The sequence below is a fragment of the Piliocolobus tephrosceles genome, chromosome 8 (genome assembly GCF_002776525.5).
Source record: "Piliocolobus tephrosceles isolate RC106 chromosome 8, ASM277652v3, whole genome shotgun sequence".
NCBI lineage: Eukaryota > Metazoa > Chordata > Mammalia > Primates > Cercopithecidae > Piliocolobus > Piliocolobus tephrosceles.
Window position 1 is genome coordinate 53,141,363 of NC_045441.1, and position 27,359 is coordinate 53,168,721.

The following is a 27,359-nucleotide window of genomic DNA, read 5'->3' on the forward strand; positions in this document are numbered from 1 at the left end:
GTGATGGCATGTGCCTATAGTCCGAGCTACTCAGAAACCTTAGGTGGGAGGATCACCTGAGTCTGGGAGGTCAAGACTGCAGTGAGCCATGATGGCACCACTGCACTACAGCCTGGGTGACAGAGTAAGACCCTGTCTCAGGAAAAAAAAAGAAAAGAAAACAAGAAAAACATTAGCCAGGTACAGTGGCACATGCCTGTAGTCCAGCTATTTCAGAGGCTGAGGCAGGTGAATCACTTGAGCTCAAGAGGTCGAGGCTGCAGTGAACCATAATCAAGCCACTCACTTCAGCCTGGAAGACGGGGTGAGACGCCGTCTTTAAGGGGAAAAAAAAAAAGAAAAGGGGGAACAAAGTTGGGGGACTTATGCAACCTGATTTCAACATGTATTATAAAGCTACAGTAAACAAGACAGTAGAGTATTGGCATAAGAAAATAGATAAGGAGTTGGCAATCTTTTTCTGCAAAGGGCCAAACAGTAGATATTTTCACCTTTGTGGGCCACATAGTCTCTGTTGCAACTACTGAAATCTGTCTCTGCAGTTGCAATCATAGATGATACCTACATGAATGGGCATGGCCATGTGCTAATAAAGTTTTATTTATATAAAGCCAGATTTAGCACATAGGCCTTAGTTTTCTGACCCTTGGTAAAAATCAATAAAATAGAAGATAGATTCTGAAAGTAGACCCATACTTACAGAGTATTTTCAACATTAAAAATACCTCAAGATGTAGAGGAAATTCTATGGAGGAAAAGGATGGTCTTTTCAACATGATGTTTAAAAACTGGGTATTTATAAACAAAATAAACTTTGACTACATATCATATCATATAAAAAATAAATAGATCAAAAATCTAAAGTAAGAGAGCTAAAACTACAAATCTTTTGGAAGAAAAAAATAGAATACCTTCATAACTTTGATTTAGGCAAAAATTTAAGATAGGACGAACAGCATGAATCATTAAGACAAATACTGATAAACTGGACTACCTCAAAATTCAGGGCTTTTGCTCTTCAAAAGATAATGTTGTAAAAAAAAGAAAAAATAAACCACAGACTGGAAGAAAACAACATCAAAATATCTGAAAAGGAATTATATCTGGGATATATAAAGAACTGTCGCAACCAAAGATGACAGACAGCACAATAAAAAAAAATAGATTTGAACAGAAACTTCACAAAGGAATATGTACAAATGGCCTGTAAGCACATGAAAAGATGCTCAGCATCACTAGTTATCAGGGAAATTAAAACTAAAATCCACAACGAGGTAACACTAATACACCCAGTAGGATGACTAAAATTAAAGACTGACAAAAATACCAAGTGCTGGTGAGGATATGGAGCAGCTGGAATGCTCATACACTGCCAGTGGGAATACAAAATGGTACAGCCACTTTGGAAAACAATTCGGCTGTTTCATTAAAAACATACACTTAGCATATAAGCCCGCAATTCCACTCCTAGGTATCTACCCAAGAAAAACGAAAACACATGTCCACAAAAAGACTTGTGTAAGAAATGTTCATAGCAGTATTACTTGTAATAGCAAAATATCAGAAATAATTTAAATGTCCATCAGTTGGTAAGAGGATTAATGTCTATCAACTAATGAATGGATAAATTCTGTATTATTGCAATTACATGAAATGCTAGAAGCCATAAAACAACAGCGACAGAAAGCAGACCAGAGGTTTTCTAGGACGGGGGGTAGTGGGAGGGGATGACTGCAAATGAGCAAGACGGTACTTTGTGCAGTAATGGAAATGTTACACTGCTTGGGTGAAATGGTAGTTACAGAACTACATGCATTTGCCAAAAGTCATCAAACTGCATTTAAATGAACAGATTCTATTACATGTAAACTGCACCTTAACAGAGCTGTTAAAAAAAAAAAAGTCAACCAGAGGCCTTATTAACAAAGGATATAAGAATGAAAAATTTAGTCTGGAAAGTTTAGCTGGTTTTGCTGCTTTTCATTTCTTGGGGGTAGAGATGAGACTCTAAGTTAACACATTTTTACCTATATAAATGACCCAAAAAATGGACTAAGTAACCTTAAAATGAAAGTCACCATCAAGAGCAAAACTGGCAAACATTAAGAAAAATGCAAGTCAACTTAGGTTTGGTAAGAGATGGAGGAATTAAACGTTCTTTCTAAGCAAGTCCATTCATAAATACATGTCCATGTATCAACTCTGCCAGGTACTGTGTAAAAATGTGAGTTAAGATGGCATTCCTGCCTTCCAATCACTCATTATTTTATTGTAAAAATAAGACTTGTGAAATTTTAAGCAAAAAAGAAAATACTCATTCAAGATACCTAGCACACCATCAATTACATAACAGGTAGCGTACTAGGAACTAGAGATACAAAGATTAACTGGAAATGGATTTTGCCTGCAAGGAATTCAGTCTAATAAAAGGTACAACTCTAGATAAATAATTAACAACTAATTGTGGTAAGTGAACTAGTATAGAGATGAAGGTAAAATGCAATGTATCAAAATGGAAACACTGTATACTAGGAAGAGACTATAGAGAAGAGCCATTTGAGATGGATCCTCAGGAATTTTCACCAAGCAGATGAAAAGCATTATAGACATAAAGCAAATAAAAGGATACAGAAGATATGAGAAAGAATAACATATTTCAGGCTTGGTAAACGGATAGTATGACTAGAGCAAAGGATACATATTAAGAGTAACAGGAGCCAGGAATGGTGGCTTACACCCATATTCCCAGCACTTTGGGAGGGAAGATCACCTGAGCCCAGGAGTTGGAGAGCAACAGAGCAAGGCAAGACCCTGTCTCAGGTAGGAGATATAGCTGAAAAGACAAGTTGGAGGTCAGATGTGTCAAATCTGTCATACAATTTACTACAATGGACCTGCAGGTTTTTGAACAATAACAACAGGTAAAAATGGTCCTTGGTAAGGTTAATCTAGCAAAACAATAATGGGCATATGCAAACAAGAAGCAAATTAGTAGGAAGGCAGCACAGCATGGTAGACTGGAATCAGGCTAACCTAGATTTGATCATCAGATCAGCACTAATAACCCTAAGGAATTTATCTTTTCTAAGCCTTACAGGGCTATTGAGAAATAGGAGATACATTTAGAACAAGACAGGCATTCAAAAGATATCCTTCATCTCTTGCCATGACTAAAAACCCCAGAGATGCTACTGTAGTCATTCAAGACTGGCATGTGACTATAGAAAAAAAAGAAAGGTTAAATCCAAGAAATACTTCAAACACGATTCAAAAGAAATCGTGCAGTGGCTCACGCCTGTAATCCCAGCACTCTGGGAGGCCGATGCGGGCGGATCATGAGGTCAGGAGATCAAGACCATACTGGCTAACACGGTGAAACCTTGTCTCTACTAAAAATACAAAAAATGAGCCCGGCATGATGGCACACACCTGTAGTCCCAGCTACCCAGGAGGCTGAGGCAGGAGAATCGCTTGAACCCAGGAGGCAGAGGTTGCAGTGAGCCAAGATCGTTCCACTGCACTCCAGTCTGGGTGATAGAGCAAGATTCTCTGTCTCAACAACAACAAAACAAAACAAAACAAAAAAGGCACAAAAGTAGTTAGAGATAATAAAATACTTCCAAATCTTCCATTTGTTTTGAATTACATTTGTTGTTGCCTTACGCAAAAAGAAGCAGAGTTTAAATTCTTCCGTAAGCAAATAACATACTTTTGAAATACAGTCAAGGGTTTCATCAAAAGATTTATGCTGCATTGGTACAGTCAAGCAACTTTATAGAGAGTTCCAACCTAATAGGGAGTTTAATCTAATATGCCTACTCTACCATCAAAGATACAATAAATCCCTTGCAAATAGGATTCAGGGTAAGAATAGGATTGGTGACAAGTAGCTTTGATTCCTCATGGGGGAGAGAGAATGCATGAACATGGACAAGATAGTTAAGGTTAGGTTCTTTTGCAAATCAGAAGACTGAACTCTCCCCTCCAAAACATAATACTTGGACTTAGAGAAGGTTCTTAAACTTGCATTCATTCACAAAGCCCCTCAAAGGGTCCATGTTTAGAATTCAGGAGGTCCATGAACTTACATGGGCAAAAACATTGTATCTATTCACTAACTTCTAACTAAAATTTAGGATTTTCTTCCATTAGGAATGTAGGCCAAAGAACACAATAATGGTTGTAGTGCCTGCAACTTGGCCACCTACAGAAATCAAATAGATTTGTTTCATATTACATTTGTTGTAGTCATCTCAAAATAGCCTTGATATTCATCACCACTTCAAAATCATGGTCATTATCAGACATGCTGCTAAATCTTCCATTTGTTTCGAATTACTTTTGTTGTAGCCATCTCAAAATAGCCTTTCTATTCATCACCGCTTCAAAATTATAGTCATTATTAGACATGCTATTAAATCTTATTTAACATTTAAAAGAATATGCACATAGTCTACTATCACATATATCACAAATTTGTCTTAATATTTTGATAACCATAATAATGCGTTTCTTTTGTGATTCTACACATTTTGCTGTACTCATTCTAAATCATTTTCTGAAAACAGACTTCGTCAAAATATCAAAGGGTACTAGAGACAAAAATGGTCAAGAATCCCTGGGGGATCTGTCCTACTGACAAGGGCATGGAAAACATGAGTGTAGCTATCTTAACCGAGCAAAACAATATTAACTGCTGACTCATAATTTTCCTAAAAGAGAAAGCCACCACAGTTTAAGAAACAGATTTTGTCAGAAGTAGTCATCTCTTACTGTTCCAGCTCCCAGGAACAAGTCTGTTTAGCTGGTTGCCTTTGCCAGGGTGCCTAAATACTTTTTTTCTTCGGTACCCAAAATGGCTCACAGTGACGCCAGTTTTACAAATTATTTGACAAGTTAAGGATGTTTCTGATATTCCCAACTGGTAAACAGGAGAAATAATATATTCCTCTTCTCTGCCATTACGGAGATGCTCTGAGAATAAAGGAGCACGGAGAGTACACCATGGGACAACTAAATATGTAAATGTTATACTCTCCACCCCACCCGCCAAAAAATGAAACAAATGTTGAACTCTAGTTAGATGTGCTTTTCACAGTGTTATGGGTTAGCAATTCTGAAATCATTTTCTGTGTATTCAACACTTGAGTAAATATATCAAGGAAACTGAGACCAGGTTCCTGGTCTAATTAGAAAAGGAAGTTATATTATGGAAAGAGAGAAAACTAGAATTTATGCTGTAGTTTTAGACTACAATTGGAGGTATAAGTATTTACTCATGGGTTGTGTGTGTGTGTGTGTGTGTGTGTTGTGATTTTTTAATATAAAGAGAGGGGGTGAAACGTACTTTCTAGCTGTCTGCTAAGGACTATGAATCAATGAGGGCACACCTACAGCCCAGATCTTGGTTTCTAAACTACATTCACCAGCAAATAGAACGGGGCTCCTTGGACAAAAGACTGATTCCAGGCTGGGGCAGGAAAATAACAAGATGAGCCTGGAACATCTTTCTGCACCAGAAAGTAATAAGTGCTCAAAGAATAATGAAAGACATAATAAAAAGCCACAGGAGCTACTCTGCAGGGGCTCTTATTAGTTAAATCTGATACAAGCTGAGTATCAAAATGATTATAAAAATAGACTGTAACCCACTGAATAAAACAGGAATCCATGAGTCTACAATGATAAAAATCAATAAATAAATAAACAAATTAGGGGGAAAGAAAAGATAGCTCTTTCTTACAGAAAAATTCTAATCAATATAGAAGGAATGATGGAGTTAGAAGATCATTAATAGATATTAAAATACCAGGTGAAAGTTTGATAAAGAATAAGATATTTACATGGTCTCAAAGTATCTCCCTACAAATTACTTATTAATTACAAAGGGAAAATATTAATTTCACATCAGTAAAACCCGGTGGACAATACCTTAACCAAATAACAAAAGATCACCAGTATTGAGAAGGATATTTAAATTCTGTAATATTCCTGGCAAAATTCATAACCTAAGTTTCATCATGATGAAGTATTAAACCAAAATTAATATTATATTAAATAACTGGCCCATATTTTTCAAAAATGTCAAGGTTAAGAAAGGCTATAAAGTTGTTCCAGATAAAGGAAAACTAAACACATGACAACTAAATGCAATGTATGATCATGGATTAGATCAGGGAAGAAAAGACTATAAACAATAAACAAAGTACTAAGGATACGATTTTAATATGTATTGTAGGTTAGATGATAATACTGTGTCAGTGTTAAACGTCCTAAATCTGTTAACTGTAACATGGCTGAAAGAACATCCTTGTACTGAGGATACAATATGCAGGGACTCTTATGTCTTCACCTCCAGTTACTGTCAAATGGTGGGGAAATGGGGAGGGGGGAGGGGGGAGGGATTGCATTGGGGAGTTATACCTGATATAAATGATGAATTGATGGGTGCTGACGAGTTGATGGGTGCAGCACACCAACATGGCACATGTATACATATGTAACAAACCTGCACGTTATGCACATGTACCCTAGACCTTAAAGTATAATAAAAAAAAAAAAACAAAAAACAAATGGTGGGGAAAGAATATATATGAGGGTTCACTATACTATTTTTTCAACTTGAGTTTGAAATTACATAAAAATTAAAAGCTACAAAAAGTTCAAGAGCCCCACATTCAAAAACAATAACCAGTTACAACATACAATGAAAGAGAAAATCCCATTTTCAAAAGGAAAAACAAAAATACTTAGGAATAAACTTTAAGAAGAATTCTTCCAAACCCATAGGAAGAAAATTACTTAAAATTCCTGAAAGACACAACACAGAGTTGAACGACACATCCCATATTGCCTATTCTTTATTAAAAAGTAGAAATATGTTATTTATGAAATATGTTATAAATATGTTATTTATAACCAAGATGTTAGTTATCCCTAAGTTAATGTATATACTTAATGCAATATCAATAAAAATACCAACAATCATTTCTAGAGCTAGAAAAGTTGGTATTAAAATTGATATGGAAAACTAACCCTTCAAGAGAAAAAAGCTAGAAAACACTGAAAACAAAGAGTTATGAGAAAGGACTAACCCAACCAAATATTAAAATAGACTACAAAGTTCTTACAATTAAAACATCATGGTACTACCATATGAGCAGACAGATCAATGGAACAGTACTCAAAGTACAGAAAGAGACCCAACTGCACATGGAAATCTATTATACAGTAAATTTAGTATCTCAAATCACTGACACAAAACCGGCATTTTGATAAATGGATTGAGATAACTAGACAGCAATTTAGAAGGAGATAAACTTAGATTCATTCCTTCTGTGATATCTAGGAATAAATTCTAAATGGATAAGAAATTTTAATGTAAAAAAAAAAAAATGAAACTGGCTGGGCATGGTGGCTCACACCTGTAATCCCAGCACTTTGGGAGGCTGAGGTAGGTGGATCACCTGAGATCAGGAGTTTGAGACCAGCCTGGCCAACATGGCAAAACCCCGTCTCTAGTAAAAATACAAAAATTAGACAGGTGTGGTGGCGGGAGCCTGTAATCCCAGCCACTCAGGAGGCTGAGACAGGAGAATCGCTTGAACCCCAAGAGGCAGAGGTTGTAGTGAGCTGAGCTCACGCCACTGCACTGTTGCCTGGGCAACAGAGCAAGACTCCATCTCAAAAAAAAAAAAAAAAAAACAAAACTGAAACTATCAGTATTAGAACAAAACACAAGTGAACTCCTCTATAATCTGGGTGTAGGGAATGCTTTCTGTGGAAAATAAAAATTCAAATGCAACACATCAGTGGTTTTCAAAGTTGAGCATAAATCAGAAACACTTGGAGGGTTTTTGTCAAACACATATTTTGGGGCATCATCTCCAGAGCTGCTGATTCAGCAGGGCCGGAACAGGGCCCAAGAATATGCATTTTGTTGTTGTTGTTGATACAGAGTCTCATTCTGTTGCCCAGGCTGGAGTGCAGTGGCACGATCTCAGCTCACTGCAGCCTCTGCCTCCGGATTCAAGCAATTCTCTTGCCTCAGCCTCCCAAGTAGCTGGGATTACAGGCGTGAGCCACCATGCCTGGCTAATGTTTGCATTTTTAATAGAGATGGGGTTTCACCATGTTGGCCAGGCTGGTCTCGAGTTCCCAACCTCGGGTGATCCACAAGCCTCAGCCTCCCAAAGTGCTGAGATTACAGGCGTAAGCCACAGCACCCGGCAAAGAATATGGATTTCTAACAAGTTTCCAGATGGTGCTGACACTGCTGGTCAAGGCAGTACCACACTTTACACAAAAATAAAGAACATTTACATGTAAGCATAGTGAGCATTGTCAAAAGTCAAATAAACTGAGAGAAAATCCTTACTACGTACGTATCACAGATAAAGGGCTAATATCTCTTAACAGGTGAAAAAAATATATATATATAACAAGGTAAGTAAAACCAACCAACCATCAGAGAATAATGAGCCAAAGAACTCACAAAAAAGATACGATGTTTAACCTCACTCATAATAGAGATGCAAATTAAAACTACACTAAGATACTATTCCTAATCTATCCCATATGCAAAAATTAGAAAACCTGATTACAATTTATATGGGAAACAGATCCACTTCTCATACATTGCTGGTGGAAACAAAAAATAATACAAACTCTATGAAAGGGGATTTGGCAATCTCTAACAAAACTACACATGCATTTACCCTTCAAACCAGCAATCACACTTCCAGCAATTTACCTTGAAGGTACCACCCCAACACCAGAAAACTGTATCTGCATAGAATCTTTCATTGCAGTATTATTTGTAAAATATTAGAAACTACCTAAATGGACAAATATAGGAGGTTGGTTGAATAAATCATGGTATGTACAATGGAGTACTACACACCTGTTTAAAAAAAAGATGGAGGATTTCTACGAACTTCATATAAGGAACAATTTTCAGAATATAGTAGTGTTGAGAAAAAGCATACATAGGTTGACCATTCCCTGATTTAAAAAATCCAAAATCTGAAATGTTCCAAACTGAAACTTTTTGAGCAGACATGATGCCACAAGTAGAAAATTCCACGTGTGCCACACTATTTTTTCACTGTTATTAATGGTACATAATAATTTTTGCTATTAAGTACTTATGTGTGAATAAGTGTAAGAAAATGATTGCTATCAGTAGCCTGAGGACCTCACTTGTAATTGGCCTCTAAAGTGGGAGCAGTCCTGTGGGACTGAGCCCTTAACTGGTGGGGTCTACGCTAACTCATGGTAGTTAGTATCAGAATTGAACTGAATTGTAGAATACCAGTTTTGGCATCAGAAAATTGTTACTGGAACAATACCACACAGACATACATAAACAAGGACAAAGGAAGGTTCTTTCTTATAGTAGAATGCCAAAGAACAAATGTGGAAAAAGTAATAATGGTTGAAAATTCAGAATTTCACAACTATCACAGTAACCCCATACAACCTTGAGGGCTAACTTGCACTTAGAATGGCTCTTTTATGATACATGATTTTGCAACATCGCTAGTCATTTGGAAAACTACTGGTTCACTGAGTTATGTGGATCTTCCAAATGCTGGCAAATTTTGCTATACAACAAAAAAAATACAGTCTAAATATTACACCCATCTCATTAGAAAAGTTTATAAACATTGGAAAGCATCAAGCTCACAGTGGAAGATAACAATGTCTTCAAAATTCTAGTTTTTGCTTAAAAGCTTAAAGATTATCAATGGTGAAAAATATTATCAATTGTTTTTCCTTAAAATAACAGGATCATTTCATTTCACTTTGAGAAAATATCTGCCAAATACCCAAGTCTGAATATAGAAACTGTTCTTTAAAGTAAAAATGGTTTCCATGAAAAAAGAGACTAGTTCAACTCACAACTCAATCACACAAGCACTTTACTTTTATTAACCATCATACTTCATTAGGCGACAAAAGAACTTTAGGGGTACTTTCCGTTTTATCACACAAAATACTAAAAAGACATGTACACAAGAGTCAAGCATCAATAAAATTAACACATTTTACTGTTTTAACATCTTCAGTACAACTGGCTTTTTTTTCTCTATTGTGAGCACAACGTGGTGATGAATACAATAACTACTAAAGCAGTTTGGTGCCACTGCCTTAATTCATAATAATACACAAGCAGTTTTCCACACTGCTTTCACACAGTGCGAATATAACAGCGGGGAGAAAATCAAATAATGTGGTAGTATTATTATGAAAACCATTTCTTTGCAGGCCCCTGAAAGGGGACTGGGGACCACCAAAAGGACCACAGACCACACTCAGAAATGCTGCACTATAGTGTCTTTTACATTACCAATGTATTGCTCTATGTGACTGTGAGCTTCTGCTGTAAGTCATTAAACAACTTCAAAAATGTTTCCTATTATAAAAGAAAACCAGATAAACATTTCATGTAATTTTCAGAAATTTCACTGTTTTCCTAAATTTGAACATTGTACTGTCACATGAACTTTAAAATGTGTCTCTTCATAAAGTTCTATTATTATTCAGTTTCATATGATACAAATTTTTTTAACTACATTGCTCAATACCTTCTCCCTGGAGAGGTTTTCCAAATGTGAAGTCAGACCACTTATTTCTTTGTCTTTCTCTGCCAACTGAAGCTGAATAAAGAAAGAAATTTCATTATTTTTTTTCATTACCTCGCCCTCCTTGCAACTTTGAAATCTTGGTTTATACTGCTTTATGAAAATAATTCCTATTACTAAATCCATGTATTTTCCTCAGCTAATTCTTCGACTTCTCTGAATTATTTGTCATTTATTGACCAACTTGCCTTGTTCTTAAAACTATTCCTTTGGTTTATGTGAAATTGCATGAATATTTTCATCATCCCATGCCCTTTTTTGTGTGTTTTTTTCTTCCCAATACAAATACGAGTATTCTCCAAAGTTTCTTCTTTGGCCTCTTCTCTCAATATTCTCTCTGAAAACTCACTTTCTTCCATACCTTCAAATATCACCCCCCTGGGAATAAATCACAAATATTAACTAATGTACCACTTTCTCTTTCCCAAGTTCCAAATCTGCCTTTTAAATTGATAGTTAACGTCCCAAGCCTACTTTCATACAGTTAACAGAACTCAATCTCAGACTACACTGTGACTAAAGCTGAGAAACTATATTTGGAATACTTTTCCCTTTTCCTGTTTCTCCACTCTCCAACACTTTCAGTCTCTAAATCATTCATTCATTCAGCAGTCACCTACTGATCACCTATTACAGTTTAAGCATTAATGGATACAAATACAAATAAAATCATTCTTCAATGGTTCTTCCCTAAAGATGTCTTTCACAGCTTTCTCTAGTAGCTATATAATCCATTCAATGGCAGGTGATCAGGGAAGGTACCCAAAAGGAGGTGATCTTTATCAATTCATTTTAAGAATACTTCTACCTGATTTCCTCACCTTCAAACCCTTCCCACCTCTAAACCCTCTTCGATACTGCCAAATTATTTTCAAAAAGACTGTGATTGGGTCTCTTTTCTCCTAGAAAATTCTTAATAGAACTAGCACCGAAATTCCATTTTAGGCCTAAAACCTGGCTTCAAGCTATCATTCAAGCCTAAGCTACTCTATTACAAACACAAGTCCTAATGATCAAGACTGCTCACAGTTCGCAGACTACGTGCTCCATTTCTCAACTCCAAGTGTGTCTTAATGCTCTTCCATCTACATAGAATGCTGCTGCTTCCTTTCCCTAGCTCTGCTTCTCCTCCCCTCCAGTTTGTTCTTTCAAAGGTGTAGTTACTCCATAATGTCTTCCCCCTAAATATTTGATTGGAAACAACTCTAAGGCAATTAAACTTATCATTCATGTGGAGCTTTATCACATTTTGCCTTGTCTGGTCAGTGTTAGTCCATGTCAAAATAGTACAAAATAGAGCAAAAGGAACTAAATAAAAAGCCAAACACATTTACCAGCTACATAATTTTAGATACGCTGTTTGATCTCAATGCTTACTTTTAACATTAATGAAATAAAATTATCTGTTCAGCTTCCCATGGTTTACAGATGATTACCTAGGGTGGTGTGAAAATTTTGTGCACACTACCATTACACTTCTAGCAATCTACTAGATTATAAACTCCTTAAGCATACCACTGTGCCTTATGTGATTGCTCACATAATATCTAACATAGTACTTTATGTAAAATAGGCTTCAGTAAACATTTACTAAATCATTTTCCTAGTCAATAAGCAAAAAATTCTTTTCATATGAATTCATGATTCACACTTAATAGTTAAGGAAGTTGCCAGTTATTGAAAAGAATATCCACAAGGGTCACAGAAATAATAAGCTAATGTATCTTAGTCTGTAATGTCCTACATCTCCAGTCCCTACAGGGAAAAACTAAAGTAATTCTAATTTTAAAATTAGATCACAGGTAGAATTAGCTATGATATTTAAACCATTTAGAATTCCTGGTCTTCAGTCAAAAAAAAAAAAATGTAAATTATATCTATATACATTTCTTAAAATTATTAAATTATACTTTATTCCTTAGAAGAAATACATATTTCTACTTATTAAGTAAGTAGACAGCCTATGTTTTTTTTTTTTTTTTTAGTCTAACATTCTTTTATTTATTTATTTATTTATTTATTTATTTATTTATTTATTTTGAGAAAGAGTCTTGCACTGCCACCAGGGCTGGAGTGTAATGGCATGATCTTGGCTCACTGCAACCTCTGCCTTTAGGGTTCAAGTGATTCTCCTGCCTCAGCTTCCCGAGTAGCTGGGATTACAGGTGCCCACCACCACGCCTGGCTCATTTTTTGTATTTTTAGTAGAGACAGGATTTCACTACATTGGCCAGGCTGGTCTCAAACTCCTGACCTCGTGATTTGCCCACCTCAGCCTCCCAAAGTGCTGGGATTACTGGCGTGAGCCACAGCACCTGACCTTCTCTAACATTCTTACAGTTACCATTTATTATTTGGGCTTGTCTGTTGCCTAAGATTATATTGGCAAAAATAATTTTCATTAGTTAAGATTACATCACTTGCTTTTACAGTATTTCATTTAGGATCGCAGTCACATACTTTGGTGACAAATGGTAAAACTCTAGCCAAATTTTTTAAATTACTGATGACATATTATTGTGCTACAAAAAAAGTCAAGGCCCTAAAATAATTCTTTTTATTTATTTATTTTTATTTTTTAGAGACTGGTGGGGGGGTGGGCATCTCCCTTGTTGCCCAGGCTGATCTCAAACTCCTGGACTCAAGCAATCCTCCTGGCTTGGCCTCCCAAAGTGCTGGGATTACAGGAGTGGGTCACTATACTCAACCATTCTAAAGTAATTTTACATAAGCATTCATGTTTGTTTCAAAATGAACAGGAGGATAATGATCATTTTTCACCTTTAAAAATAAATACAATTAAAAGACATAATTTTAACAGCCATCTGAATCCACAGAATTAAAGCCACAATAGCAACCCAAATGGTATCCATTTTCTCAATTCAAAGTTAATCAACAGTATTCATGTAACTAAATATATAGTACATTTTTACTTGTAGAAAAAACTATCAATTATCCATATTTAAAATGTACATTAGATTGAATAAAATTATACATAACAAATTTTCAAAAGTTTATGCCTTAAGTTTACATACAATGAGTACCAAACTTACTTTATAATTGTCTTGTACTTCAGCTAGTTCAAATTTTACATTTTCAGCAATTTTCACTTGTTCTTTCCATTTCAGCTCCATTTTTGCAAGTTCATCAGCATATTTATTGCATTTTGCTTTCTCATCCTAAATGAAATTAGTATAATTACCAAAAGATTTTAAATCCATGTAGAGTGAAAATCTATAGCCACGTACTTAGACATGGGCTGGGCTGAATGTTTATTATAACACTGTTGTAACAGCATAAAAGCTGAACTAATCAAATGTCTATTAATAGACAACTGGATAAATCATTTTCTATCCACACAACGAAATAGTATACATATTTTTAAATAAGGCAAATGTACAAGTTGACAAGAAAAAATGTTAAGATACATTAATTGAAAATAGCAAGCTGCTAAAAAAGAAGATATAATATAATCCATTTTTGTTTATAAGTTGTTTTACACAGTTATAATATCTATGTTTGTGTTGTATACAAAAATATAAACCAAACTATTAATATAGTTCTTTTCTCAGGGGATAAGATATAATGATAAGATAGAATGATAGAAGTAATTTTTGCCATCTCTACTTTTCATTTCTGGAACACTACAACATTTCACAGTAAGTATATATTACTTTTGCAAAGGGAGGAAATAATGTCATATTTATAATGCTGTTGTTTTCATACATTGATAAACTCCAGGATTTGCTGACCAAAGTAATTTTTAGGTTGACTTCTTATACATTGATCTTCTCTACAACCCAGATTACCATAAAGGAAGAGCTACAAATCATGACAAAAAGGTAATTAGGCCAGTTCCACTTGGAACATTTTGTTCAATGTGAACACCTAAAAATATACTTTGAGCAATTCAATGGAGAGGAAAATCTTTTAAACAAATAATGCTAGGTCAGTTGAATATCCATACCATACATTCCATATCTCATACCATACACAAAAATTAAAATGATTCACAGACCTAAATAGAAAAGCTGATTATGGCCGGGCGCGGTGGCTCAAGCCTGTAATCCCAGCACTTTGGGAGGCCGAGACGGGCGGATCACGAGGTCAGGAGTTCGAGACCATCCTGGCTAACACGGTGAAACCCCGTCTCTACTAAAAAAATACAAAAACCTAGCCGGGTGAGGTGGCTGGTGCCTGTAGTCCCAGCTACTTGGGAGGCTGAGGCAGGAGAATGGCGTAAACCCGGGAGGCGGAGCTTGAAGTGAGCTGAGATCCGGCCACTGCACTCCAGCCTGGGCGACAGAGCCAGACTCCCTCTCAAAAAAAAAAAGAAAAGAAAAGAAAAGCTGATTATAAAACTTCTAGAAGACAACACAGGAGAAAATCTTTATCTCCTTGGATTAGGCAAACCATTCCTTAGAAGGTAAAAAGCATAAAACATAAATGAACTGATAAATTATACTTTATCAAAATTAAAATTCTGCTTTTCTAAAAACATCATTAAGGAAATGAAAAGGCAAGCTACAGACTTGGAGAAAATATTCACCTTACATATATCAGACAAAAGACATATCCAGAAAAAAAGAAATACAACTCAAGGTGAACAACCCAATGTTTAAACTACCAAAAAGATCTGACCACTCACACAAAAAGAGATGAAGAGCAAATAAGCATAAGAAAAGATGCTGAACATCAAGTCATTACAGAAACGCACATTAAAACCACAATGAGCTGTCAGTATACACCCATTAGGCTGGCTATGTAAAATGATACAAACACTTTACAAAACAGTTTGGTAATTTCTTTTTTTTCGAGACAGAGTCTCACTCTGTCACCCAGGCTGGAGTGCAGTGGCGCAGCCTTGGCTCACTGCAACCTCCACCTCCCAGGTTCAAGCGATTCTCCTGCCCCAGCCTCCTGTGTAGCTGGGATTACAGGAGTGCACCAACATGCCCAGCTAATTTTTGTATTTTTAGTGGAGAAGGGTTTCACCATGTTAGCCAGGCTGGTCACAAACTCCTGACCTCAAGTGATCCTCCCACCTCGGCCTCCCAAAGTGCTGGGATTACAGACATGAGCCACTGCACCCAGCCAGTAATTTCTTATAGAGTTAAACATTCAACTGCTGTATCACCCAGGCAATTCACTCCTAGGTATTTACCCAAAAGAAACAAAAAAATCCGTATGTCTATAAACAACTTGTAAACAAATGTTCATAAGCAGCTTTATTTGTACCAGCCGAAAAACAACCCCAAATACCCATCAAGTGGGGAATGGATAAACCAATGATACAATAAAAAGGAATAAATATAAGCAATAATATGAATAAATCTCAAATAATCATGCCGAAAGTGGGTGGAAAAAAGTACATATCACATGACTCCATTTTATAAAATTGTCTAAAAGGTAGGCTAATTGATAGTGACAGAAAGCAGGCCAATGATTTCCTGGAGATAAGGATAACGAAAGAGTACATGTGTTGCAAACATGTACCAAAAAAACTGGAAGAGTGATGGCACTGTGGTGATAGTTTCACAATTGTGTATGTCAAAACTGATCCAACTGTATACTTTAGGTATGTGTAATTCATTGGATTTCAATTATACCTCAATATGGTTGTTAAAAAAAAAAAAAAAAAAAAAGTACCCTGAGGAAGGTTTTTGCTTGAACATTATTCTACCTTCCTTTCAATACTATTTCTATAGAAAAATCTTGAAATATTCATCCAGAACTGTTTCATCTTTAATGAAAATGTAGTTCAGTCTTACAAACAACTACCCTGAACTCAAAACTGTTCTAATCAACCCTTCTACAAGATTCTCTCAACCAAAAAAAAAAAAAAAAAAAATTCATTTTAACTTTGGTTAAAACATTTTGCTATTTATAACTAACAAAAATATTTTGAATAATTACTGTAAATTAAATTACAGTAACATTAAGCTAATGTGTAAATTTTATTCTATAGCTCTAAACAAGGCCCCTCCCCTCCCCAATGCACACAAAAACACACACAAAAAAGCACATTTAATAAAACAAACAAAAATCACATACACAAACAACACTTTTTCCTCTCCATGCCAAATTGATATAAATGAGAAGCATTTTCCCTTTTCCTTTAAATATTCCAGTAGTGAATACTACACCAAGAAGGCTGCAAACCAGAAAAGTCTGAATGATGCTATTTAAAATAATCAAAATAGGCTGGGCACGGTGGCTCACGCGTGTAATCCCAGCACTTTGGGAGACCGAGGTGAGCAGATCACGAAGTTGGGAGATCGAGACCATCCTGGCTAACATAGTGAAACCGTCTCTACTAAAAATACAAAAAATTAGCCAGGCATGGTGGCAGGCGCCTGTAGTCCCAGCTACTTGGGAGGCTGAGACAGGAGAACGGCGAGAACCTGAGAGGCGGAGCTTGCAGTGAGCTGAGATCACACCACTGCCCTCCAGCCTGGGCGACAGAGTGAGACTCCGTCTCAAAAATAATAATAATAGTAATAATAATAATAATGAAAATAAACAACACCATAAGAGACAACTCATGTGGTTAACATTCCCTTTTCCACTATGCAAGTCTAATCACTTTAAGATGTAAAAATCTTTGCTATTATAATAGTAATTTATTTTATTATTATTTTTTTTGACAGAGGCTCGCTCTGTTGCCTAGGCTGGAGTGCAGTGTGCAATCTCGGCTCACTGCAACCTCCGCCTCCTGGATTCAAGTGATTCTCCTGCCTCAGGAGACTGTAGCTGGGACTACAGGCATGCTCCACCACGACCTGGCTAATTTTTGTATTTTCAGTACAGACGGGGTTTCACCATGTTGGCCAGACTGGTCTTGAACTCCTGGCCTCAAGCGATCCACCCACGTCAACCTCCCAAGGTGCTGGGATTATAGGCATCAGCCACCGCACCTGGCCTATAATAGTAAATTTAAAAATAGCACTTTCCTTTTATGAAGTTCAAATATTTCTCATGAATCTTTATACAATGATAGATAATAATTTCTAACCTCAATTAACTATTTGCCCATTACCCAAACAAGAACATTTTATTAGGTGAAAAGAAAATAATAACTTTAGGTCTCATGATGTTACACACACGCCTATGTGAACAGGTACACAAAATGCCCACATCATCCCAAAAGTGAAACTAAGTAATAGTATATGGGGATGGGAAAGAAACTCAAAGATACCAATCAATCAAAACAATAAAAGTAAGCTAAGTCATCAAGATTTTATAAACCTCTTTCATTTACAAGGTAGTTAACTTACCTGCAAGAGTTGTTTACATTTATTATACTTTTCTGTTTTGTCAGCAATTTCTTTGGTCATTTCACAGACTTGCCCCTTTGTTACTATGTCAAAATCTGTCTCTGCTGTAGGAAGGCAGAAAATAAGACTGTTAAAAAGTATTTTGCCCCTTATATTATCTTCCTGTTCAGAATAACTTAAAGGTCAGTATATTGTAAAATATAATAAATAGAATACTGAAGGACAGAAATATCTATTTATATCCTAGATATACAAAGAAGGATATACAAACTCTAGTTGAGAATTTTTAAATGTGCGTTTGGCTAGAACCAAGTTCACGTTCAATAATAAAGGATTATTCTTTGATTTTTAAAAAATTTGCTAAAAAGTGGCCGGGTGTGGTGGCTCATGCCTGTAATCCCAGCACTTTGGGAGGCCAAGGCGGGCTGAGGCCGAGGCAGGAGATCAAGACCATCCTGGCTAACACGGTGAAACTGTGTCTCTACTAAAAACACAAAAAATTAGCCAGGCATGGTGACACACGCCTGTAGTCCCAGCTACTCAGGAGGCTGAGGCAAGAATTGCTTGAACCCGGGAGGCAAAGATCGGAGTGAGCCAAGATCACGCCACTGTACTCCATCCTGGGCGACAAAGTGAGACTCCATCTCAAAAACAAAAAAAAAATTTTTGCTAAAAAAAGTTCCAAAACAGCACAAAAATTGTTCTCCTTATATAACTGAATAGACAGGGTAAGTAGGAAAACCATACTCTGAGAATTCTCTTTCCCCTCTCTGAAAGCCAGGGTCTCACTACGTTGCCCAGGCCAGCCTCAAACTCGTGGGCTCAAGTGATCCTCTTGCCACAGCTTCCAGAGTAGCTAGGAGACCACATGCTACCACACTCAGCCAAGAAGACATTTTAAATCATTCTTCTAGCCCTTCATTACCACTAAGTCTTTATTAAGTAAATACCCTATAACACCATTTTAGTTACTACAAAGGACACATGGAAACAGAAGGCTCAATTCTGTCCTACAAGGAATAAACCTAATATTTAATAGTCTAAGATGTTTACATTTAAAAAGACTTAAAAGATCAATTACTCCATACACTAAACAAGAAAATATACTTTCTCTAGTATTTAATGTCATTACTGTCAAATTTACATAAAAGTGAAAAAATTAGGACAGATGAAAACCTAGTTAACCCAAATTTTCGTATTATTCATGTTTTCACTATGTCTCTCTATTCTGTTCTATAAAGTAATAAACTAATAAAAACTTAACTCCATCAGCCAACAGGTACATTGACAAGGGAAGAAGTACCCCATTGATCCAAAGCAGCCAAAAATAAATGAATAAACAGAAAAACATGAGAATAACAGGGGATTATTTTCCCCTGCAGAATTTAAAAATTAAAATCCACAAATAAAATGCTTCAAAATTCCATAGATTTAATGGAACATCAAGTAAAAATTCAATTTGTGGCTTTTGTCCTATGTAGCCCAAATTAGTACTCACAAGCACCAGCTCATTTTTAACATGTGTGAATAGTCTCAAGAAGATAACTACTAGTTTACATTCACATTTTATATATTCATGTTTTGTATATTCACCACATGCATGACTCTATTTTACATTTATACCCTTATTTTCTCGTTGCCTCAATTCCTTCACTTATCACATGAAAATTTTTATGAACACCCTGAAGTTCTTACACATGGAAGAAGGCAGTATAAGTACTTTCCAATGTACACCACCCTCCACAAAAAGTCTGAAAGATTTTTACCTGCAGAAGGTGATGGCTTTACATCTACAGTAGAGGCAGAAGTGGCTGGGTCTGTGTTTACTGAAGCATCATTCACTTTCTGTTGATTCCCCATTTTCTTTGTGAAGACATTACTATTATTAGCCTATTCAAAATGTTAATAAGTTGTTAAATGAGTCAACGAATTAGTTATATTTCCTTCTTGCAGTAACTAAGTAAATAATATTTTTACATATTACTTTAGGAAATCCTAAGAAGTCCACAAAAGCTGCTCTTGTTTTAAATGCCAACAAAGACTAAAGTTATACACATCATTTTCCTCACTGACCTAAATGTTGCAAAAGAAATATACCATATTTTGCTTTTTCTTATAAACTCATCAAAACACCACCAAAATAAGTCATTCACAGAAATCTACTACAAAGTTATAATGTACTCAAAAGGCCCCAGGCCAAATTCATACATGTGGATGAGTCATACGTAAAGTATCATATTTTTTCACAAAACCCTTCCTACTTTACTACATGTGTTTCTTGCTTGTCTCCCCTGATTTAAAAAAGTAGGACCAGGAAAGTATCATATGCATCATATTCAGGTTTTAACTATGTTTCTTCTACATTTCCAGGAGTTCCTCAGATAGCAAGCCCTGTATTTAAGTACAATTTAAGGACCCACATTGAAACATACATACCTCAAAATAAAAACATTTTCTTGGCTGTATTACAAATCTACCTACCTATTCTCAAATGGAATACAAAAGAATTAGCTAACACTCTTTAACTGCTCCTTATCTAATAGGAATAGGAATCTTCCTAATATGAGTAGGAAGAACTTGCCAATTACAACTGAGAAACCATCTAAGACCAAGGGATGACTAATGGTGAACTCCAATGAGAATAGATGTCATTGTCACAAGAGTCAATAATAAGTATTGAGTTTTAAGTGATAAAGATATTCATCAAGAACTTAAGAGGGAAATTATCTAGAAAAGAGGACTGTTTTTTCTCTTTGTTTTTTCCTTGCTGCTGCCCTTGCTTCCTTTGTTGGCTGTCCAGTAAATTAAAATTCCAGACTTTTTTAAAGAAGAGTTATGACAATATTCGGCCAATGACTTGAAATCAAGCAGAGATAAATTATATTTAAAAGGTTAATATTTAGAATATTACGAATTTGATTTTCGAATAAAAATACTAATAAGATATTTTACTATGCGTAAATTTAATGATACTTACTGATTGATCTGAAAGTTTGTTTATTTGTTTTTGGAGTCTTTGGCATTCCTTAAATTTTTCTTTATAATGGTCTGCAGCCATCTGAAGACGGAGTTTCAGATCTTCAACTTCTCTTCTTAGTTCGTGTTCCAGTGTATCAGTCTTGTCCTAGAAAAAAACAAACATTCTAAGAAAAAAATAAAAATCTGGTATCTCCTAATGTTAGTAGTAACCTCAACTTCAATCTTACTTTTTTCTTTTTTTTTCTTTTTTTCTGAGACAGAGTCTTGTTCTGTCACCCAGGCTGAAACACAGTGGCCCAATTATGGCTCACTGCAGCCTTGACCTCCTGGCTCAAGCAATCCTCTTGCCTCAGCCTTCTGACTAGCTGGGACTACATGTGCACACCACTACACCTGGCTAATTTTTGAAATTTTTTTGTAGAGATGAGGTCTCACTATGTTGCCCAAGCTGGTCTTGAACTCCTGGGCTCAAGCTATCTTCCCACCTCAGCCCCCCAAAGTGCTGATATTATAGGTGTGAGCCACTGCTCCCGGCCACTTTTTTCTTTATTTTGGGATTTTGGTTACAGAGCAACACAGGGTCTCTTGTTAAGTCCAGTTTTACACTCTTACGACTAAGGTTCATTTAAAAAACTAGAGAAAAATAATCCACCTCCTGAAGAGCAATTATTAATCTCTTAAACAACCATAATACTGTTTTATACAGCTAGTAAGAAATTCCAAACAAAGCAATACATATCTGACATCAACATATTTAATAGGGCAGCTTTCACCAACCATTAAGAATTCGCTCACAGAAGTTTTTCTTACAGCATACATTAACTGTAAGCCCAGAAGTCACAATGACTAAACAAAAGGAATGAAAATTTAACATTCTCTGATCAGAAATCTGACCTGCCTTATTTTAACACAATTTACAATTTTGTGAGATTATAGTGGTTTTTTAAATCAAAATGCAAATTCAAAATTAACTTGCTTTACCTGATCTTTTTTCATAGCATTTAGTTTAAGTTCTGCCACTGCATCAGCTAACTGCTTTTTCACTTTCTCATTTTCCAAGCGTGCAGTATGCAGGTCTGCCATTGTTCTGTCTCGTACGTTGACAGCATCACTAAGTTCTTTAGCCAGAAAGACAACTTCTTGCCGAGTTGCCTGAACCTGTTCCTCTGCTTTACGAAGTTGCTCCTTTAAAAAAAAATTATCTTCCTGAAGAAAGCAGATAAATATATTTGTAATTCAACCACTCAAGTAAACAGAAGCAGAAACAATTTTTGCATATTTCAACAGGGCCAAAATTTTAGATATTGATTTTTCTACTCATGACTTACAGAGTATACGCCTACAAAAAACTTAAGAAGTACCTTTGTTTTAGGTTCCCTCTATAACAACCCTATGTACTTCGTTTCACTGCTACTACTTCATACACAAGGAACCTAAAGTACAGGGAGTCAGGCAACATACCCAGTGCTTAAGGACCTGCCCAAACTGAGGCTCAAACAAAAGATCCCATCCCCCAGAATCTCCCCTCCTAGAAATACTGACCCTCATTTTGTATGACTACCCATAAAAATCATTCCAAAAGCTTCTTTGTAACACCAAAAATTTTGGTTAAAAGATGTTTCCTACTTTCTATTCTAAAAGACATCGCCAGGCGCAGTGGCCCACGCCTGTAATCCCAGCACTTTGGGAGGCCGAGGCGGGAGGGATCACAAGGTCAGGAGATTGAGACCATCCTGGAGAACACGGTGAAACCCCGTCTCTACTAAAAATACAAAAAAAAGTAGCCGGGCGTGGTGGCAGGTGCCTGTAGTCCCAGCTTCTCGGGAGGCTGAGGCAGGAGAATGGCGTGAACCCGAGAGGTGGAGCTTGCAGTGAGCGGAGATCACGCCACTGCACTCCAACCTGGGCGACAGAGCGAGACTCTGTCTCACAAAAAAAAAAAAAAAAAAAAAGACATCAAATATAATCTAACCTATTTCATATCATTATAAAAACACAGAACAGATTTAGGCCTTAGTTCTAAAAGCAAAATATTGATATACAAGTAGTAAAGACGAGCCACTGGGAAAATGAAAAGTAACGCATACTACTTGACAAACCTAAAAGTACCTTTAAAAAGCTAAAATTGCCATGATGAAATTATTTCCTTTAATATTAATGTTTAAACATTATAATATTTAAACATTATAAACACAATAAATTTAGTTTATTCAACTTCCTGCTTTTAATCTCTGTACTAAAAATAATGTAAAATCAGGAAAAAAAAAAGGCAACCCAATATTGGTTTCTAAAGTGTTAGCCCATTAGAAGAATATGTAAATGATGATTTTACGCAGTGTTGGCATAGACAAAATCTTCAGAGGCATCACACTAATAGATCTACCTATACAAATATTGCCAACTTCTATATGTCAAAGGAGAAGAAAAAGAACTAGAAGAAAATTACATGTAATATATTCAAGAAAGCTATAATAATACTTGACATAAGATAACTTTCCTAGTCAATAGGAAAAGGAGAAACAAAACAAAAAAAGTCAAAAGTCATGAACATACAAAATTTTTTAAAGAAATAAATGCGATTATGCAGTAAAAAATTCAGCTCACCAACAATCAAATAAATAAGTTAAAACAAATGCCATTCACCTTGCAAACTAACAAAGATTAAAAACCAGTAACATTCCAATATTTGCATGGGTTTTGAGAAACTGGCACATTCACAAACAGGTGGGCTTATATAAACTGTAACTGGCACCTTTTCTCATCAGATGTTTACAACATTCATCAGCAGTTTAAAAATTTTCACAGCTTTTGATCTAGCAATTTTATTTCCATAAGTTTCCAAGAAAATTATCAAAGGGCAGACATAGGTTTAGCTTTACAAGGATTCAACAAAATACTAAAATAATGAAAAATTATTAAGAACCTAAAATGTCTACCAATATGAGAATTTATGATAAACTACGAAATACTACTCCCATATCATCAAAGTCTGTGCAGTCATTACAAACAATACATATCTCATATACTCTTGGTGGGAATAAAAAAAATCACCAGAACTTTTTTTTGAAAGGTAATTTGAAAATAACTATCAAAATTTAAATACTCATTGACCCAGTAATTCTACTTGAAAGAATTTATTCTATGGATTATAAATGTGCCTACATATTGCTATAAGGATGTTTACTGCAGGATGCTTACAAAAGCTAAAGACTATAAACAATCAAAAAACATATACTATACAGTTGTTAAATGAAGAGAAGAAATACTAGGCAGCTGTTATGATGTATGAAAAAGATCCACATGTGTATCACAGTGCAAGATATCCATTTATAAATTTTTTAAAAAAGGAAAAAATGTACAAATTCTAATTTGTGTTAAAATATAAATATACGTATATTCATAAATTCAATATTGACTTATCTGAGAAGGGATGAGGGTTACATTTTACTCTGTACCCTCACATACTGTTTAAATTTTTTTATAACCATAACCTCAAACTACTTTTACAATCTTTTAAAAAGCTTTAGCAACTAGTACTCATTTTTCTCAGGTACTTCCATAACTATGCTTTTCCTCACAGAAGTCTTGCTTAAATAGGAAAAAGATGCTTAGAGAAATTTTTAGCATCTTATTAAATAACAAATAATCAAATACACTTCTCATGTTTGCATTGGCAATCTGTTACATTAAAAAGTAACAAGGATTAATCATTAATTCTAAATGTGATGCACTTCTGACATTTTAGGTATTACATTAACTATGTCTGAGTATTTTTAATAGCAAATTACTAAAAATAACATCATAAGAAATAATGAATCAATCAAGGCAAATCTATATAATGGAGTATTATGTGGCCTTTTTTTTCAAATGAGGAAGATCTCTACAAACTGATATGGAATAACTAGCAACTTATTTTGTTCAGTGAGAAAAAGATGCAAAACGGTATGTATAGTAGTGCCACCTTTTTTAAGAAAGAAGAGGATAAAGAAGTATGTATGTACATGTACACATGCATATATAAGCTTATTTTTACAAAAAGAAACATAAGGAGAATAAACTAGAAACTTATGAAAATGTTTACCTATGGGTATAGGTAAGAAAAGGGTTTAAAAAAACAAGGAAAAGACTGAGACCTCAGAGTAAAATTTTTCTATCATTTTGACTTCTGAACAAAGCAACTGTTTTACATATTCAAATAAAATTAAATCAAACAGAAGAATAAAAGCAAACATTAAAATTAAATACAAACAAATGAAATTGTATTACAAATTTATAACATATGTATGCAAAAAAAAAATAGTTCAAGTAACTTTTGAACATGGTGATCTATATACATCCTTAGTGAAACATCTTCTAGGGGGGAGGGATTGCATTGGGGAGTTATACCTGATATAAATGATGAATTGATGGGTGCTGACGAGTTGATGGGTGCAGCACACCAACATGGCACATGTATACAAATGTAACCTGCACGTTATGCACATGTACCCTAGAACTTAAAGTATAATAAAAAAAAAAAAAAAAAAGAAACATCTTCTAAGAAAAAAGGGCTGTAAAAATACCTTAGCTTTATTTAGTAGATTTATTATTGGAAGTGGCATTGATGTAATAATTGTGAAACCATTGGTGTGTATGGCTAGATGGAAACACATGAGTAATAACAATGTTTTAGAAACAAGAGTTCTCGATAAAAATATGGAATGGAGCAAAGGAAGGAAGAATCCTAAGGTACTAAACCTGAATTGGAGCTATCAATATAAATTAAAGATGCAAAATACCCACTGAAAGTGCAAAGCAGCAGCCCCATAGTAGCAACAGGATCCAGTTCTTGGTTTCAAAATACCATTACCTACTAAAAAAACCAGAGTTTCTTGGAGAAATGGTAATATTAGGTCTGGGGGAACAACCTGAAGTTAGAACATACAGTTGTGCCATAAAGCAAGTAAGTATTCAAAGCATTATAGGAACATATCAGGACAAAAAAGCAGGCTTGAAAAGATTCCCCTGGTTAAATTCAGAACAATTTGGGTACGAAAAAGAATAATGATGATTATTCAAAATATGCAACAAAAAATCTGTAAGTACAAAGTTATATTAAAAAAGGGGGGGGGTGACAGGAACTTCCTCATTATAAAAGATTACCTACAAATAAACATAGAAGGAATAATAGAATTTTTTAAATCACCATTTTTCTATCATTAATTATCACCAAGGTAATAGCTGCTGCAGGTAAGGAGCATCAAAGGACAATAAAACCATTGGGGAAAGGCTGTTGGAGAATAGGGTGTTTATACAGATTGCCCAATAATCACAAAGAAGAAAAGAAAGGCACCTATACAGAGACAGGTAGGCATAACTTTAAACAAATTATTAAACCTAACATTATCAAGAATGGAACAAATCAACATTATATAATTTCTGATATGACTCCAACAGGATGGACAAAACATCATCTATGTCTTTTCTTGCAAAAATGTCTCACCTGAATCTAGTCACGAGAACAGACAAATCCAGATTATAAACATTTTCTCAGACTAGCCTGTCTTCTCCAAAAATATCAATGCCATAAAAAGTGTAGGGACACTATTCTAGATTGAAACAGACTCAAAATACAACAATCAAAATAATATATAGTCTTTAACTCTGAATCACAAAATTTTAAATTTTGGGGCAATTTGAATATGAACTAACTATATACAAGAATGACTATTAATCAATGCTAAATTCTTAGGTGTAATAATGGTGTTATGACTATGGAGAAGAATGTACTTGTTCATAAAGGAGACATGCTAAAGTATTTAGAGTAAATTATCATAATACTTGCAATTCACATCACTCAGGAAAAAAGGCCATATAAATGGGGGAGATAAAACAAAGAAAAGCAAAATATTTTAGCATACATTAGTATACACTGTTCTGTTCTTCCAATTGTTTTGTAAATTTGAACTTTTTCAAAACAAAGGGTTGGGGGAATTAAAAATGAAAATCATATTGCATACATTTCTAGGTATGTTTTACAATCTTCAAATACATATAGCAAAAGTACTTACTTTACTTGAGGTTGTAAGCAGGAAAGTCCTTTGCAGATTTTCCTTTTCAGCCAAACACAACTGCAGCCTGCCAATCTCTTCTTTGAAATGAGTAATCACGCTTTCTTTATTCCCATCTAAATTTTTTAAAGTCTGGACCTCTGACATAAGCTTGGTATTTTCTATTTCTGTATTCTTCAAATGTACCTGTAATGGTGTTTGAAAATGTCAAGAATATTCTAACTCCATGACCTAAGTTAGTCAAAGTTTAAAATACCATTATATTTCTAACCCAAAGATAATGAAAGGAAGGAAAGACATACTAGACTAGGATGTAGGAGACCCAGATTCTGCCAAATGACTAGTTAAGCATGCAGGAGCAGAACGCAGCTTTTCTAAGCTTTTTTATTTTCCATAGAGATTATTCT

General features: G+C 35.2%; 1 protein-coding gene across 10 annotated transcripts in view; it reads right to left on the reverse strand.

Annotated features, from left to right (window-relative positions):
- The window catches only part of TAX1BP1 (Tax1 binding protein 1), a 92,034-nt gene that overhangs the window by 16,366 nt on the left and 48,309 nt on the right, over positions 1 to 27,359 (reverse strand). For 5 of the 10 annotated variants that reach the window (XM_023225905.3, XM_023225904.3, XM_023225899.3 and 2 more), the window contains exons 8-14: positions 26,953 to 27,138; positions 21,884 to 22,108; positions 20,901 to 21,047; positions 19,690 to 19,813; positions 17,924 to 18,027; positions 13,700 to 13,825; positions 10,590 to 10,661 (exon numbers count right to left, since the gene is read on the reverse strand). In XM_023225905.3, the coding sequence (XP_023081673.1) occupies positions 10,590 to 10,661; positions 13,700 to 13,825; positions 17,924 to 18,027; positions 19,690 to 19,813; positions 20,901 to 21,047; positions 21,884 to 22,108; positions 26,953 to 27,138 (984 nt within the window). The remainder of the gene's footprint in view (positions 1 to 10,589; positions 10,662 to 13,699; positions 13,826 to 17,923; positions 18,028 to 19,689; positions 19,814 to 20,900; positions 21,048 to 21,883; positions 22,109 to 26,952; positions 27,139 to 27,359) is intronic. The other 5 variants (XM_023225907.3, XM_023225902.2, XM_023225906.3 and 2 more) reach the window with 2 other exon arrangements.